Source organism: Brachypodium distachyon, chromosome 4, assembly GCF_000005505.3.
Source record: "Brachypodium distachyon strain Bd21 chromosome 4, Brachypodium_distachyon_v3.0, whole genome shotgun sequence".
In the NCBI taxonomy this organism is placed as follows: Eukaryota; Viridiplantae; Streptophyta; class Magnoliopsida; order Poales; family Poaceae; genus Brachypodium; species Brachypodium distachyon.
Genome location: NC_016134.3, coordinates 46,413,539 through 46,429,782, shown reverse-complemented (window position 1 = coordinate 46,429,782; position 16,244 = coordinate 46,413,539). Strand labels below are relative to the sequence as shown.

The 16,244-nt window shown below is 45.1% G+C and overlaps 3 protein-coding genes across 7 annotated transcripts; all 3 read right to left on the bottom strand.

The window, feature by feature from the left end:
- Positions 1–5,182: 5,182 nt before the first annotated feature.
- On the bottom strand, positions 5,183–8,469 carry LOC100833620 (tetracycline resistance protein, class A). Its single transcript, XM_003577000.4, has 14 exons — positions 8,065–8,469; positions 7,851–7,962; positions 7,654–7,766; positions 7,428–7,550; positions 7,153–7,328; positions 6,983–7,058; positions 6,810–6,896; positions 6,645–6,725; positions 6,529–6,561; positions 6,377–6,430; positions 6,196–6,237; positions 5,997–6,075; positions 5,845–5,915; positions 5,183–5,730 (listed from the first exon to the last, which is right to left on the bottom strand). The coding sequence occupies exons 1-14, from the start codon at positions 8,275–8,277 to the stop codon at positions 5,608–5,610; spliced, it is 1,383 nt and encodes a 460-aa protein (XP_003577048.1). The 5' UTR covers positions 8,278–8,469; the 3' UTR covers positions 5,183–5,607.
- Positions 8,470–9,694: 1,225 nt separating this feature from the next.
- LOC100833312 (tetracycline resistance protein, class H) lies at positions 9,695–13,093 on the bottom strand. Of its 2 annotated transcripts, XM_003576999.4 has the most exons (14): positions 12,774–13,093; positions 12,555–12,666; positions 12,350–12,462; positions 12,121–12,243; positions 11,832–12,016; positions 11,608–11,683; positions 11,436–11,522; positions 11,225–11,305; positions 11,109–11,141; positions 10,942–10,995; positions 10,739–10,780; positions 10,554–10,632; positions 10,397–10,467; positions 9,695–10,298 (listed from the first exon to the last, which is right to left on the bottom strand). In XM_003576999.4, exons 1-14 carry the CDS (start codon positions 12,942–12,944, stop codon positions 10,170–10,172), a joined length of 1,356 nt encoding a protein of 451 aa, XP_003577047.1. In that variant the 5' UTR covers positions 12,945–13,093; the 3' UTR covers positions 9,695–10,169. The 2 variants fall into 2 exon arrangements, 1 of the variants encoding a protein (XP_003577047.1); XR_002966122.1 differs by lacking the exons at positions 9,695–10,298; positions 10,397–10,467; positions 10,942–10,995 and having other exon boundaries at positions 11,029–11,305.
- Positions 13,094–13,190: 97 nt separating this feature from the next.
- LOC100832996 (purple acid phosphatase 22) lies at positions 13,191–16,241 on the bottom strand. 4 transcript variants are annotated; one of them, XM_010240411.3, is made up of 6 exons: positions 16,080–16,241; positions 15,834–15,906; positions 15,460–15,703; positions 13,901–14,770; positions 13,718–13,806; positions 13,191–13,605 (listed from the first exon to the last, which is right to left on the bottom strand). In XM_010240411.3, exons 1-6 carry the CDS (start codon positions 16,183–16,185, stop codon positions 13,389–13,391), a joined length of 1,599 nt encoding a protein of 532 aa, XP_010238713.1. In that variant the 5' UTR covers positions 16,186–16,241; the 3' UTR covers positions 13,191–13,388. The 4 variants fall into 4 exon arrangements, with proteins under 4 accessions (XP_010238713.1, XP_010238714.1, XP_003577046.1 ...); XM_010240412.3 differs by having other exon boundaries at positions 15,460–15,707; positions 16,080–16,216; XM_003576998.4 differs by having other exon boundaries at positions 15,460–15,906; positions 16,080–16,216.
- Positions 16,242–16,244: the final 3 nt, after the last annotated feature.

The following is a 16,244-nucleotide window of genomic DNA, read 5'->3' as shown; positions in this document are numbered from 1 at the left end:
ACCGCTAGTGTACCGTTAAGAGATGGACAATTGCCCGTCTTTTCATATCGACCAAAATACCCTGGGTCCACAGGTTGAAGCAACCAAGCTGAAGTGCTTAAATACTCCTTTAATTCTCTCGTAGATCTGACAGTTATGACGTCCAGCCGTTGCTTAATATTCCTTTAATTTTCTCCAATTTCAATACCGAGACATACCGAGAATGAAATGAAAAACTAAAGACCGGAACAATTTATCAACAGGCTGAGGCATAGCATTATGAATTTTGTGTTGTTAAGTAAAATCAAGGAAAGTGCGTGCTGCTGAAATTTTCATGCCAATATCATTATTACTCGTTTCAATTTTTTGCTAAAACTTACTCCGAAACAGTGTGTTACTGGCATCTTAAAAATCTGAAATTTATATGTTCTCTAAATGAGTACTTTGTTGTAAAGGAAATTAACATACTACTGGGGGCAAAATTGTCTTTCCATCCTTTACTTAACGGTCAACTAGCGGTCAGCTAATGGTAGTAACATATTTGTACCCCATGAAAAATTTGAGTGGCAAATTTGGAACAAGAAACATATGGACAAAATTTGAATGACAAATATGGAATTTTCTCCTTCGTCCACCAAACACTAGAATTAAAAAAAATGGTAGTACTATAGACATAGATGTGTTATTTTTCTGAATTTTTGTAAGGATTTCTTTAGACTTCATCAGTTAAGCTCGTGGAAATTTGCGTGGACTACATAAGTTAACCATTATACGGGGTCGTCGGCCAGGTGGTCTTTTTTATTTGTGACAACAATTTTGAACGACGACTCCGTCGTATGGGAGGAGTATTATTTGAGTACGCTGGAGAGTCAGATGTGACGACGACACATGTCCCTCGTTAATCAGTCTTTTAATCAGTGGAATCGATGCAGTCTAACCCTCTTGTCTTTGATTAATTAACTAGTACGGCCATGTGTTGTCCGTGGAAGTACTAGTACTAAATTACTGGAGTACTAGTACAAAGTACAGGCTAGTAGTAGTAGGAGCATGCCCAAAAGCTGCAGGAACACTGCACACGGCCGCGCAGCAGTAAGAACACACAGAGATGATTTGTCGATGGGAAAGAAGAAAACAAACAGCACCTTTCGACGGCGCGATGTATCATTTTTTTTTTACATTTTTTAATGTGGCACCATTCCTCTTTTGGCACGATGTTAGTGTGTTAAGTTCTTTTTAACAAAAAGTTTGTAACAGACGAGTTGGCTGTGTCCTTGATCCTGCACGCCCGATCGATCGGCTAACACGAGGTAGATACATCTTACTCCTCTACATGTGTTTGGCCGACAAGTTGTGTGTCTCGAAGCAAAAGCACATCGTAGTTCGTAGTACTGTCGTGGTCAGTTGGTCACCGGTTGAATATCCAGCAGCAGTACTTCAGCGTTCAGAGCGCCTGTTGTTGTTTCCTGACACGAGATTCGACCGTACGTACTGTCCTCCCTTTCTCTTCACATCGACAGATCGATCTTCAGAATACGACAGATACATCAGAATATCAGATTCACGTCGATAGATCGATCTCCAGCATCCAGGAAGCGCATATTTTACTCGTGCGGCGGAGAGAGTTAACGGCGGGGCTGGGGCTGGCAGTTGAGTTGGGCACGGAACGGTCAAAGCAAGCAGAGGGGGAGGATATCAGAATGACAGATTCAGACAGTATCTCTCTTTGCAAGACGGCCCGGTTGTGGTCTTCGCCGCCAGGGCATGACATGTCTGCGTCAGGACGGATGGATTCGTGGCCTTGGCTTGCGCTTGCGCGGCGTGGGCGCGTGGCCGACGGCGCTGGGATGGATGGGTCGCCGTCGGTGAACAGAGCAGATCGAGCTCGTGCGCGCCGTCTGTCGGCCATCGAATCTCCCCGCCCCCACTAGCACGAAGTTAGTACGAGACTGTAAAGTGGAAATGCTGGTTACTATTTCTTTTTTTACCGTGTTGAATACACTGTAAGAAAAAATTTATAGAGTAAATTTTAAGTAACCAAAGTTTATTAGATAGTCATCTCAGGAGCCGCAACTTTTGCTAATTTGCCCGTAGAACTACACATTTTCGGTCAAATTGCTTCAACTAGCCGAAAACGCGGGTTTAAACCCGTTTGATGGGATTCCTTATAGTGGGCCCCACTTGTCAGGTGTCACGTCGGACCCGACCCGGCCGGTACCCTACATTTAACTCCCATGGCCCCCCTTCTCCTCCTGGTAACCCACAATTTCAGGTGGCACCTGACAAGCAGGGCCCACCTGTTAGGAATCCTGTCAAACGGGTTTAAGCCTGTGTTTTGGGCTAGTTGATACGGTTTGACCAAAAATGTGTTGTTCTGCGGATAGATAAGAAAAAACAGGGCCTCGGTGAATGACTGCCCAAAAATTGTAGTTCTCTGAAATTTACTCTTTTTTATATGTAAGACGCATCCAATGGAAGCCTTCGTTCGGTGCAAATTTGTAAACTAGATAGTATGCTTTTGTATAGACTTGATCAAACTTTGATCACTCACGTGAAAACGTGTTTGAATGAGTGTTTTTTTTTATTCCCAGTTTTGGTCTGCACCGCACATTTTAGATCCACGCGGGTAGTTTGCAAGTTTGCGTTGCATACGTTCCTAAATATACTAAATATAAAATGTTTCGGTGGATGACAACCAAAACAACATAATTTTTAATAGTAAGGTAGCGGTATATTTATCTACAAACTTGATCAAGCGTGAGACATGTCAATTTTTTTGACTTAAAACAAAATTAAAACATTTCATTTAATACTGAGGAACGAAGATGTATCATATTTTTCCGTCCCAAAAACAAGTGACATGGATTTGTAGTCACTTGTTCTGGGACGGAGGGTGTATAATTGACATGACGTGGATTGTATGATGCTCCAGACTCCAGTGGAGCTGCTAGCACGATAAGCGGTATAGACCTTCACTTATGTTTGTTTGAAAGAGTCGCTAACCTCGTATGCCGCGAGGTAGGCCTTCACTTATGCGATCCCATGGATTGTTATTAGCACAGGCCACAGGCCGGAATACTAGCACAAGTCGGACTAGATCTGCTGGTAAACCATTGCGACGGCGCCGTGCATGCATTTGGCATTGCTGTGCTCGGCTTGCTCGCCTGGGCGGCTCCTTTTGGCGCTGCCTTAATTGGTTCTTCAACTTTTCTCTCCTTCTCTCTCTCGAGTATATAATTGGTTTCTTCAGCTACACATGCGAGATTGCTGACGAAATTCTTGCAATATGTTGGAAAGCGCGAGACATGTCAACTTTTCTGACCCTATTTAGTTTGAAAAAACTGGCCGGAGGAGTATCAAACTAGTAGAACCGTCGCTTTCTTTGGGCATCGATCGATCTCATCTTCCGGAACATATACATCAAGTCATCAAGGTGATTACGCACGTTCCACGAGCAACACGTCGGCTAATTAAGGATCAGATACAAGTGTTCCGTTTTCATAGGTGATGCGACCCGTTGTGCGTGCTTATCTAACCCCACCAGTTACCCGGCCGGAGCAGGATCAAATTTTAGCAGTTTACGTAAGTGATGATGTGACTGATCACTGAGCTGTATATATATTGGTACATAGTAGTATAAGTGGAGACGGAAGGCATTAAGGCAACGTGTTCAGCCACAAGGAGGGGTTTGAACTTTGCAAACAGGACAGGGCGGCGAAAAAACGGCGCTGCGAGAAAGAATTTTGAAGAACTGAAGTTCAGATGAGATCACTAACTGGGAACCATTCTTCTTTAATTTCAGCACGTTTTAAAAGCAGCTAACATATGCCTTTCTCCATTCGGTAGCTTGCCCAATGGGAATTTCCAGTTAACCGGATCAATTCTTCTTCCAGTGCGGCCGGAAGTATTCTTCTCCCGACCGGGCAAGGAGAAACTGATTCATCGTAAATTGATGAGACTGAAAGTAACCACCAGCGTCTCAAAATTCAGAACCCCACAGACTACATTTTGGTAGTATTTGCAGAAGCGTCATCGATCACGACCGGCTCATCGGTTGGGGTCCAAGAGGCCGGGCAAAGAAAATTTAAACAAGGATTTTTGCAGGCTATATATGGAAGAAGAGTCAAAAGAGCAGAAGCTAAAATATTGTTCTGGAAAAAGAAACTGGCTGCGTTGCGTCAACCACCCGAAGGAGTTGTGCACGAGGAGCCAAGCAAGCAAGTAAAGAAATCACAAGGAGTTTTAACATGCTCCCTTTTGTTCCATCAGTTGCTCGTTATGTCGGAGAACATGAGATTTCAGCAGTTTGAGGCGTCAGGGTTTACGTAGGCCCTCGAGGCGATGACTAGCTCGCTCTAACTGAGTGGTTAACTAGTCAGGCTGTCATGTCACAGAGGAGACACGCCATTGAACTTCTAAACCTGCCCCTGATTTTGGCAACGTGCTCTAACAGGAATTCCGACCATTCACACTGTCTGAAGGAGTTCAGTACCACGTGGTAAACTACAGGTACGCAACTCAAACTCACCAGCAGTGGCAACGTCACAGGAGAAGGAAATAACTCAGCAAGAAAAGACCTGGAGTACCACTGTTCCACACGACGCAGACTCCCCACTCCCCAGCGATTTCGACGCTCCGATGCTTTCTTGCGCTCTCGGCCTCTTGCGCATCTAGTTTTTCAAGGGTATTATCGTAAATTATTCTTAGGGGGAGGGATGCGGCCCAGACCAGTGTTCGCTCAAGGCCCAAGCAACAAACACGGGCCATAAACGGGCCTATGTAATAGCGAGATTACGGAGAAGTTTTTCGCAGAAACATTCACCAGCGCAATGCCGAGGAAGTTTTTTTATATTTTGGCGGGAAACGCCGATGACTCTAGAGTCTAGACTCTAGGTTCCTGTTCCAAAAAAACGAGGCAGTGTCTCTATCTTATGATATATGCTTGATTTTTGTTAGACCGTAAATTTAGCCATTTATGACACAGTGTTTAAAATTCAGAAGTTTGGTACCGTGCAACGGTGCAAGCTTCAAATGGACGGCAGAGATTCTGATCTACGAGTTGTGCTAATCAGGACAAAGGTTGATTTTCTCTGTTTTTTTAACAGAGGCTCCTCCCCAGCTTCCAGTAGACAAATCCACATAATTTGCCACATGAGATTTTGTAAGCATTTTAACCACTGTTTTTTGTTTTGCGAAGACGCTTCTGTTCTCATTGTACATTGCAATCTGTTATACTCAATCATATCTTACAAAAATTGCGTACATTACAATTTTGTACATTGGGTTCAGAATAATTAATTACACACATGGTAATATACTAAGGTCAATAGTGACCCCCTGTAATCTCTGTGCAAGCTAAGACAGAGTAAAAACTGTACAAACCAGGTATAAAATCTACTAGCTGGCAAGGAGAAACTGAATAAAACTAGAATGAAATCATTCAGAACATGAAGTGTCAAAAAACCGACAACAGGGGTAAATACCTAGGATTAAGGAAGAGGCAGGCAGGGGAGATCATCACTACTAATCTGGAGCTAACGGAGTCACGCTGGCCATTGCTGCAGGCTTTTCTATTTAGCACCTGGAATTGCAAACAAACTTTCTTCAGATGTACAATTCCTTAGGCCTTCGTCATGGTTGAGCCAGCAGTGGTGCTTGCACTGCTTCCTGATCAAGCTGGCCGGACGCTGCAACTCCGGTACATTTGTCCTTGCTTTCCGGATCAAGCATCCAAGCAAAGTACAAGGATATTGCCTGCAGAAATACTTAAGTTCAGACATGTAGTTCCAGATAATTTACCAATTTCTCTGAACATACTACTCAAGAGGAACAGGTCCATTTTTAGAAATTGTGAGGAACAGGACTGACCAAGAAGAAACCCGCGATAAGGAAACTGAAACCTTTGCAGTTGAAGGGTGCTTCATCTGAAATAAAGTAGGCTGCAACCGAGAAGCAGATAAGGAGGAGCTCAAACCATAATTTTCTGAATATTTGGAAGAGGGAGATATTTGCTTGCTTACAGGTTAGGGGACTCATGAACAGTGGTGCCATCAGTATAGCTGCGGATTTAACTGTTGCATTGAATCCCTGTGCCTTTCCCTGCAAAGGTGAAAACAATTGTGTATTAGACATCAATCAGCAACAAGGAAAATATGACTATTAATTACCAGGTTTATATTTACAGATAGAGGCAAAATATGTCTCATTGGTTAAGTATACCTGGTCAGCTGAGATAACTTCCCTAGAGATAATTGCATAAGTCTGCAGAAGTTTAAAAAAAAATCTAAATAAGTTTATGGACGCACAAAGAATATTTTTTTCTGAATTTACTTCTGAAACATTTGTACATTTGACGTCATTTATTTTTAAATACAGGTGCAAACACAGAACAAATACTTACAGCCGGTTTGACCAGGACATAGATGACACCCAGTGATGAAGCAAAGTATGGAACCTGCAAGATTAATGTGATATTTGTAGTCAGTAACATCATTAAGCATAGCAGCATTTTCTGGACGTCAATGAATTGAGGTAAATTGTTCCAATACATACCCACCAACTCCATGCCAAACCGTACAGCAAAGCCTGAAGAAATATTTTCAGAAATCATTGAGCTAAATTTTATATTGCCGCATTTCATGTTAATGAAAATAAATTGGTACACTCACATATGCAACCGATGCAAGTATTGAAATGCATAAGACTCCTTTTTCGCCAATTGCATGGATAAGAACTGGGAGTACGAAAATCTGCAGTTTGGAAAATTATTACAAACTGCAGTTTATAAGATGGAACACCCAACACCCCTGAAGTTCTAAATTCTAAAGTAGTACCTGAGAAAAGATTGAACCAATTCCAACCACCATTAGAATCTCAGAGAACTGATTCTTGTCAAAACCAAATACTAGCTTCAGGTAATACTGCAAAAAAAAAGGTAATACTGCATATATGTTTTTTGAACACTTCCATAAATTAGGATATACAGTACTATGTAACATAGAATTACCAGCAGGACATCGCTAATGCCAATCATGCCCAACTCATAGAAGAAGGAAATATACGTAATTCGCCTGAATGTGTCACTGACAAAATAACAACACAGGAAAATTCAACAAAATAAAAATACATTAGCAGCTAATTCAGAAGAAAACGCCCATGACATGTTCATTTGCTTACTTCATTTTGATCATGCTAATATTCTCCTTGATAGACTCCCAACGTTGCCGCGGTAAACCGACAATCAAAGACGACAATGACGAACGCCGACACGAACTAGAGGGAGCTTTCTGAAGTGTCTCGACCAGACACATTTTCATGTAGAGCACAGAACAGATCAACAGAAGAACCGAGACCTGTCAATCGTAAGACTGAATTCAAGTCAGCAAAGGAAATTAACACGAGCCACCAATGCCGATGAACCCCAAGAAGTTTCAGAAACAACTGACAACTACCTGAAAAATCCACTGCTCGGGCAGGAACCTGGAGAAGACATTTCCCAGGGAGTGTGAAGCCGACAGGATACCGGTCATGCAGCCAAATGCAAACGCTCGCTTAGACGGTTCAACCAAATCAGCCTAACGATTCATAGAAGAAAATGTCAAAATTTTAAACTTTTGACAGAGGGTGATGCTGAGATAGTATTTTTTTTGGCAACCAGCATAGCTGTGTATTATGTACCGTGTACGCCAATGCGAGGCAGGTTATGGTGCCTTGGCCGATCATGAAGGAGAATGTACGCAGAACAAGGTACGCGTACACGGCGACCTTGGTGCTGCTCAGAGCAAGCACACCTGAAAGCAACAAGCACACGAGACTTAGGACAGGTTAACTGTTAATTTGTGTGACTTTTCTGAAGAAATGAACAGTGTAGTTACTGAATGGGATAATGGAGGCGCCAGCGGCGACGAGGAGGAGAGGCTTCCGGCCGTACTCGTCAGCGAGCTGCCCCATGAGAGTGAATCCCACCGCCCTGAAAATCCCTCCCACCTGCATATATGCACTCAACCAAAATGAACAGAGGTACACTTCATTCTGATCTGAATGTGTTTTCTTCACAATTGCAATGACAAAACAGAGGGGTATATATACCGTTTGGTGGAGGCCGGTGAGGTAGATGGCTTCCGGGCAGGAGGAGGTGCCGTCGCCGGGGCAGAGCGCGGCGGTGGTGACATCGACGAGCACTGGCACCGTCATCTCCTCGGCGACCCAGTACAGCACAAGCCCCATCAGCAGGTGCCCCAATGGCTTCAGCACCCTCAATTCTCCCATGAACACCAGCTTCCCCTCCGATTCTCCCACCATGATCGCCGTCCTGCTCTGCTCTGCTGCTGCTGCTGCTGCTGCGAACCTTAAGTAAGTAAAATAGCCTCCGATCTCCTTTTGCTTGCATCGCCGAATCACGGCTCCTAGTTAACCATTGGTGGGGAGTGGTTAGGCGGCCAGGTTCATGAGGGCTTGTGATGGATAGAGGAGAAATAATAATGATAAAAGAACCGCGTTGTCACTGTCTTGCGCACTTGAATTCTCGACCCAGTTGCACCCGAAAAGCAGATTATTCGGATCACTTTCTGGGCCTGTTCATGGCTGCACGACTGGTGCCATTTTTGTAGCGTTCCTGTCGCTGTTGTCTGCCTTGTCGTACTAAAGTGACAGCCAGCGGCAACGCCGATCATGCGTCCTTGTTCAATTGTTCTTTTCAGTTTTTTTTTACAATGATTTTACCGCTCTTTTTTAGAGGATCTTTTTTTTTTCCTAGCGTTCTATGCTGCCCATGGTTTTGGTTAGCCGACCGGTAATTTTGATTGCTGCCCATATATATATATATATATATATATATTTAGGGGAAGCCCGTATATCTTCCAACATACAGTATTGGAGTATGCCTTAAGAAATCGATGCAGATATGTATGGAAACATATACTACTCCAGTTGAATAGGCTTTTTCCCCTGCCGGCGTGGCAATTGCCAAATGGCATATGATTGGCAGAGGAGGCGGTTGCGTCCAAGTAACAAACAGTAGTGTCTCTTTTCTTTTTGCTTGTTTTGGCCCAACCAGGAATTTGGAGCATCCAATCCTGGTTTAGGTCTTCTCAATAATGATATACATATGGACTCTCGCTCTGAGTCGTGATAGGCTGATAGCAACGTCCACACTTGGTTTGATCATTTCACACAATTCATAAGTTTGCCTTTCTGTATTCCCTCCGGTCAATGCGTGATAGATTGACGTTACCTGACAGATGATTACGTATCAAAATTCAAATGATCTAGGGAATTAGATTTTCAACGTTTTTAGGACCAAAATAGTTGATGATGTCAAACGAGAAGTTTGACGTATTTGCCAACCCATCGAGAAGTGTTGACATCATGACAAAGCAACTCATATACGGAGTAATATATTTTTAGATGCTCACTCATATTGTGTTGTCGCATGCAAATAAATATTTGTGATAAATGCAGTTTAAATCGTGAAGCAATTAGAAGGCGTTCAATATCATTAATTAGGAGACGATGTGTGATTATGAGATATTCTCTCTGTACACAACTGCCTGATGAAAAAAAATGAAACTGTATTATGATTTAAAGTGCGGCTCGGATGATACGTATCTCATCTGAGCTCATCCTTTTTAATTGGCATAAATTGAAAGTAAACTATTGTGTAGAACGTACATTGTTGTTGAAATGAACTTGTACAAGTCGAAAACACATCCCCGTGCAATAAAAGAAGAGAAAATTATATTTTTCATCCCCCGCATTATCAAAAAACACATAATGATCTCTCAACCTTTGTTATATATTTCTCGTCCCCCAACTACTGAAACTGGACAAATAGTGGTTCACTGGTTCCTGCCTCCCGCGAAGCGGTATTAGTGCCGACATGGCATGGTTTTGGTTCAGCACTTGGAACATCACCCGCCAAGCTGGTAAAATACTCAATTGTCTGATCATTTCTCCACGGAATGGTGGCGTAAAACCGTACAAACAAGTTATATGAAAACTACATGGAAAAGAGAAAACTGAATTTCAACAAAAAATTTGAAGGAAAACCGCCAACGGGGTTAAGAAGCCAGGAGTTAAGGAAGAGAGAAAGAGGTAGGCAATTAGGCATGGGAGATCATCACTCTTGATCTGATGCCAATTTTGTGTGCATAACACAGTCACCTTCAGATCGATGCACAATTCATTTACTTTCGTCATTGTTGTGCCGCTAATAGCGGCGCTTGCACTGCTTCCTGATCAAGCTGGTCGTCTGACACTGCAATTCCAGTGCATCTGTTCTTGCTTTCTGGATCAAGCATCCAAGCAAAGCCTAATGATATGACCTGTACGAATATTTTTCGTTCAGATATGTAGTTTACAGATACTGTACAGATTTCAGTGATACGCCTACTTTTTTAGACCGCAGAGGAAGAGGACTAACCAAGAAGAAGCCTGCAACGAGGAAACTGAAACCTTTGCAGTTGAAGGGAGCTTCTTCTGAAATGAAATAGGCTGCAACCCAGTAGCAGAAAAGGAGGAGATCAAACAGACAAACAGTTGTTCAGAAGATGTAAGATGGTAGAGAACTGCTGGCTTACAGGTCAAAGGGCTCATAAAAGATGGCGCGAATAATATAGCTGTGCATTGCACAGTAGAAACGAATCCTTGTGCTTTTCCCTGCAAAACTCAAAGCAGTTATGTATCACAAACAGGGAAAATAACACTATTAGCTACAGAGTTTTGGAGAGATGGAGGCAAAAAAAGAATCATTGGTTTATAATACCTGGTTAGCTGAGACTACTTCCCTAGAAATCATTGCATAAGTCTGCAGAAAGTTCAAAAAAGTAATATAAAATAACTGCACGAAATTTATTGCAATGGACGATTTTTTTTTCTTCTGAATGTGGCTGTGAAATTTGTACATTTGATGCTTTCCATGTTTATTTACTTTTAATGCATAGTTGAAAGCACAAGAAAATTACTTACAGACGGTTTGACCAAAACATAGATGATACCCAGTGAAGAAGCGAAATATGGAACCTGCGAGATTAACGTGAGATTAAATAGACAAACCTTGTGGTCAGTGCCAGCATCAGTCCCTGCAGCACTTTCTGGACAACTGAAATGAGGTAAATCTGTGCCCAGATACGTACCCACCAACTCCAAGCCAGACCGTACAGCAAAGCCTGAATTGCATTTCCGAATCATCGTGTTCTAAATTTTGTAATGTTGTAGCTGACATTAATGGAAATAAATTTGGTTTACTCACATAAGCAATTGATGCAAGTATTGAAATGCATAAGACTCCCTTTTCGGCCATTGCATGTATGATAACTGGGAGCAGCAAAATCTACAGTTTGAAAAAAAAACATTATTATTTACCTAAAAAAGCATTATTACAAATTGCATTTAGTCAATTGGGCAAGGACCTGAAGGTTGCCCTTTAGAATTCTAATAAACTCTTAAAGTAGTACTCCTACCTGAGAAAATATTGAACCAATTCCAACCACCATTCGAATTTCAGAGAACTGATTCTTGTCAAAACCAAATACTAGCTTCAGGTAATACTGCAAAAAAAAGGGAGATAAGGAATAAAATGCCTATATTCTTTTTTAATACCATATCATAAATAGAGGTGAAACATAGAATTACCAGTAGGACATCGCTAATGCCTTCCATGCCCAACTCGTAGAAGAAAGAAACGTATGTGATTCGCCTTAGTGTGTCACTAGAAAAACAGCAACATGGGAAAGTTCAATAAAAACTGTGGAATTACAGAAGTGTCAGGTCATGGTGCAAATCCAGAAGCGTGAACACAAAATCACTGAACCACAGGTTAAACTAAAATAGCACTGCATATATAACACAATCCTTACTTCGTTTTGATCATGCGAATGTTTTCCTTGATAGACTCCCAACGCTGCCGCGGTAACCCAAGGACCAAAGACGGCACGGACAGACGCTGGCACGAGCCAGAGGCAGAGGGAGCGGCTTTCTGAAGCGTCTCGACCAGAAAGATCTTCATGTAGAGCACAGAGCAGATCAGCAGAACAAGCGAGACCTGTATGTCAATCCATCACTAGACAGAATTCAGACCGATCAAGCAAAGGGAAAAAAAGGATGAACTGCAAAGAAGTTTTAGTATGACTGACAGTCTGACAGGACCTTAAAAACCCAGCGCTCGGGCAGGAACCTGGAGAGGACGTTCCCGAGGGCGCGCGAAGCGGAGTTGATCCCGGTCACGCAGCCGAACGCGAAGGCTCGCTTCGATGGTTCAACCACATCCGCCTGTTGATTTGAGATTCAGCAGAATACGAAGTGTCAAAAATTGTATACATAGTGATATTGGTGATCAGGTTTTAGCGAATCGCTGTCGATGGATCACAGGACTGACCGTGTAGGCCAGCGCGAGGCAGGAGACGGTGCCTTTGCCGATCATGAAGCAGAGGGTGCGCAGGACGAGGTAGGCGTACACGGCGGCTTTGGTGCTGCTCAGAGCAAGCACGCCTGCAACACAAAGCAATTAAGTGGAGTATTAACTGTTTTATTTATGGGTGCGATTTGATCCAAAAGCTGCACCGGCAGGTTTGTTTACGGACAGCATGGGAAGACGGAGGCGCCGGCGGCGAGGAGGAGGAGAGGCTTCCGGCCGTACTCGTCAGAGAGCTGGCCCATGAGAGTGAACCCCACCGCCCTGAAAATGCCCCCCACCTGCATATGCAGCACTCCACCAATGAACAAACCGTGTTCACTGAATTTAGCTAGCTCTCCGATCACAATTACAGCGACGAGAGGAAAACAGAGGGGAGGGAATATACGGTTTCCTGGAAGCCGGTGAGGTAGATGGCCTCCGGGCAGGAGGAGGTAGTCTCGGGGCAGAGCGCGGCGGTGGTGACGTCGACGAGCACCGGCACCGCCATCTCCTCCGCCGCCCAGTGCGACATCAGCCCCACCAGCAGGTGCCTCAGCATCCTCACGTCTCCCACCATGCTCTGCTGTTATCTGCTGCTGAATTACGCTAGCTTGGCTCCAAATGAGTTCACCGGCCGCACGTGTGGTTAAGTTAAGCGGCCATGTTCGTCACGAAACTTGATGTGGAATAAAATGGATTGAAAATCCACAACAGATGGTTACCCGAAAAAAAAAGACACCACGTCCACCCCTTTTTGATGCGAGTTCAAGGACAGTACTCCCTCGGGTTCTAAATTCGAACCGAAACCATGACAAGAATTTAGTATCGGAAAAAATACTAATTTTGTTGCTGTTGAGATATTCTAGTTTTACAATGTGAAAAGCCGAATGTTCTTGACCTGAGCAGCGAACAATCCAATGAAACAGAAATTTCGGGACGCAATTCTAACAGGCCCATCTAAAGCACGATGATTCCACAAAACAGCGGTGGGGAGACCGGGAGATACATGGATATCCATATCCTACAACTCATCGCCGCGGCGAACGACGGTTACCATGGCTGGCTTCGGACTCGCCAAGCTCTCGAGCCAGACCTCGTCCCGTACAGTGGCGTGCTCATCGTCGTTGCGGTGCCAAGTCCAGACGGCGCTCGTCTCGTTGACGATCCTCAGCCGCCCGTGGCCGAAGCTCGCTTCTCGGAACACCGACAGGTGAGCCGACTTATGATCCTTGATGAACCTTCAACAAACAGACAGGAATCCACACAATTAATACATCAGAATTCTCCCTAAGCGACAACCCTACATGGAAATTAATCAACAGCAGATCGATGTTGTAAGCGATCACATACTTGCTTGCAAGGCCTTCTCGGTTGCCGCCGTCGCCGATGGTGATGTACATCGGCCCCCGGCTGTCGGCCTCGTTGTCGTAGATCCTCGTCTAGTTCACCAACCAACAACAAATCAAATCAGTTCGTCTCGTAGTTCACTAACAGAGCAAGAACACATACTACTTGCAATGCTTGATCACTTACGAAGCGCTCGTAGGCGTGGACGTGGCCGGAGAAGACGACATCGACACGAGCCTCATAGAGGAGCCTCTCCATGGCAACCCTCATCTTCTCCCCTTCACCCTGATGCGCCTGATTAGTATTATACCACGGCGCATGCAGCAACACCACAACCCACGGCGTCCTCCGGCGATCCACCCGGGCAAGCAGGTCCTTCTCCAGCCACACATACTGCTCCGACCCTTCCTCAAACCCCACATAAGACCCCAACATCACAACATGAACTTCACCCCCAGCCACATCAAAGGAGTAATACAGGTTAGACGCCGACCCGCTCTCCTCATACGGCATCCGCCACCGCGCATTGTAAGCGACAAACGGCGCAAACTCAACGATGGGGAGAGTCTCAATCTCATGGTTCCCTTCCGTGACCATCCACGGCCGTGAGCTCGCGGTCGGCTGCACGAGCCGCCCGAACGAGTCCCACAGCGGCTGCCACGTGTCCGCGTACGACAGGTCACCTGGGAGCAGCAGCATGTCGTGGTCGGCAGCAGCGATGTGGGATAGAGTCGATGCCGTCCACTCGGTTTGGCCGAGGTCGCCGATGACGACGAGCTCGATGGGGAGGGATGATGGAGGGGTCCGGAGGGTGAACTCGTCGCCGGCGTCGCCGCAGCGGTAGTAGTAGACCGTGCCGGGGGAGAGGGGCCCGATCGTGGCGTGGTGGATCGCGCCGGACTTGTAGAGGAAGTAGCGGTACGTTGTGTGGGAGCCTGTTGCCGATGATGTGTAGTTGCTCCGGGAGGTGCCGTAGTGTACCACGGATGGCGCGCTCCGGTCGTCGGTCACCCAGGAGATCCTCATGTGGTTTGTTCCGACGATCGAAATGTGCACCTGATGGTTGTTGCCATGTGAAATATACCATGATGAGAATTAACAGATCTATTTGGTATTTTTTTTCTCAGGTGCCTGAGAAATTGACAAAACAATGTTTTCCTAGTAACACGACTCACCAAGTAGACTTTAGTTCGTACGTATAGAAAATAATACAATTTTCTTTGAAATGTGAGTTCCCCATTAAAAAAATTGCATTCTTCAGATGACATTTTGTCTTGTTAAATGCAACTACTTTTCGTACTGATGATGCCACTTTCTTTGTACAGTAGGTACAGTTGACTAGTTGGGAGTAGATAGGATTGATTACTCCGTACAAATTTGCACATAATTAACATCTTTTTGCAGATGTCAAGAAATCAAGAAGTGCTTTCTTATTCAGTAGAAACGTTGTAAAATAAGATTTGCATTGAAGTCAATTCCAAGGACTAACTGAAACTCAAATACAGAAGAAGCTAACTGAAACCTCAAATTAAGCAGCTAACTGAAACCTCAAACTGAGCAGCTAAACGTGGAACCTTTTCTCTTTCTGCCACTGAATTTCTCTGAAGAAACGTGTAGTAACAACTAATGCAGATATATACGAACATTTCTCTGGCAAAACGAAAAGGAACAGCTCAAGAATCAAACAACTCTGCAGCAAACGCAACTTCAGAGTCCAGAACGAAACACTGCAGATAGTTTTTTACCTGCTGAGGATGCGCCGCCGGCTTGTCGTGCGGCACGAGCACGAGCGGGCTGGGCGGCGGCCGGACATACTCATCGGCGTGAGCGCAGAGGAACACCAGCGAGGTGATCCCCTGAAGCAGGACCCTCCACGAGTGCGCCATGGCGGCCACCACAAAATCTCCGCACGCCGTCCCCGTCACGCTCCTCCGCCCGTCGATGCACCGGAGGCACGCCGCGTTGGCCGCCGCGAAGAGGAGCCCGACGCTGCCTACGGCCACGGTGTACAAAGCGCGGGTCAGCGACGCGGCCAGCCGGAACGCCACGCACATGAGCAGCAGCGCGCGGAGGAGAAAGGCGATTACGAGCTGCCTCTTGTTGTTGCTCTGCTTCTTACGCGTGTCGTCGCGAAGGCAGGGGCTGCTCGTCGACATCGTTAGGACTGGACCCGGATTTAAGCGCGAGAGGACCTGGCAGAGGAAACAGGATTGGGTACACGTAATCGCGCGCCATTACGTTTAAAATTGTATTAACAGACGAAGACTTTTTTTTGCAGACAGAGAGAGAGCATCGTAAGCATATCCTGAGAGAGATGCCATGCCCAGCCCCAGCCCATGGGCGGTTGCTTGCGGGCTTGCCGTACCTGACATGTGCAGCCGTGGGCGGCTGTTGGGTTCGCCGGAGATGAGGCTGTGGGCGGTGTGGTGGAGGGGGAGGAAGCGAGGGGATAGGTAGGCTGGGGCTCCCATTGCGGCAAGATTATGCAATTGCTTTTCTTTTCCTTTGCTTCTTTTCTTGCTTTGTCTCA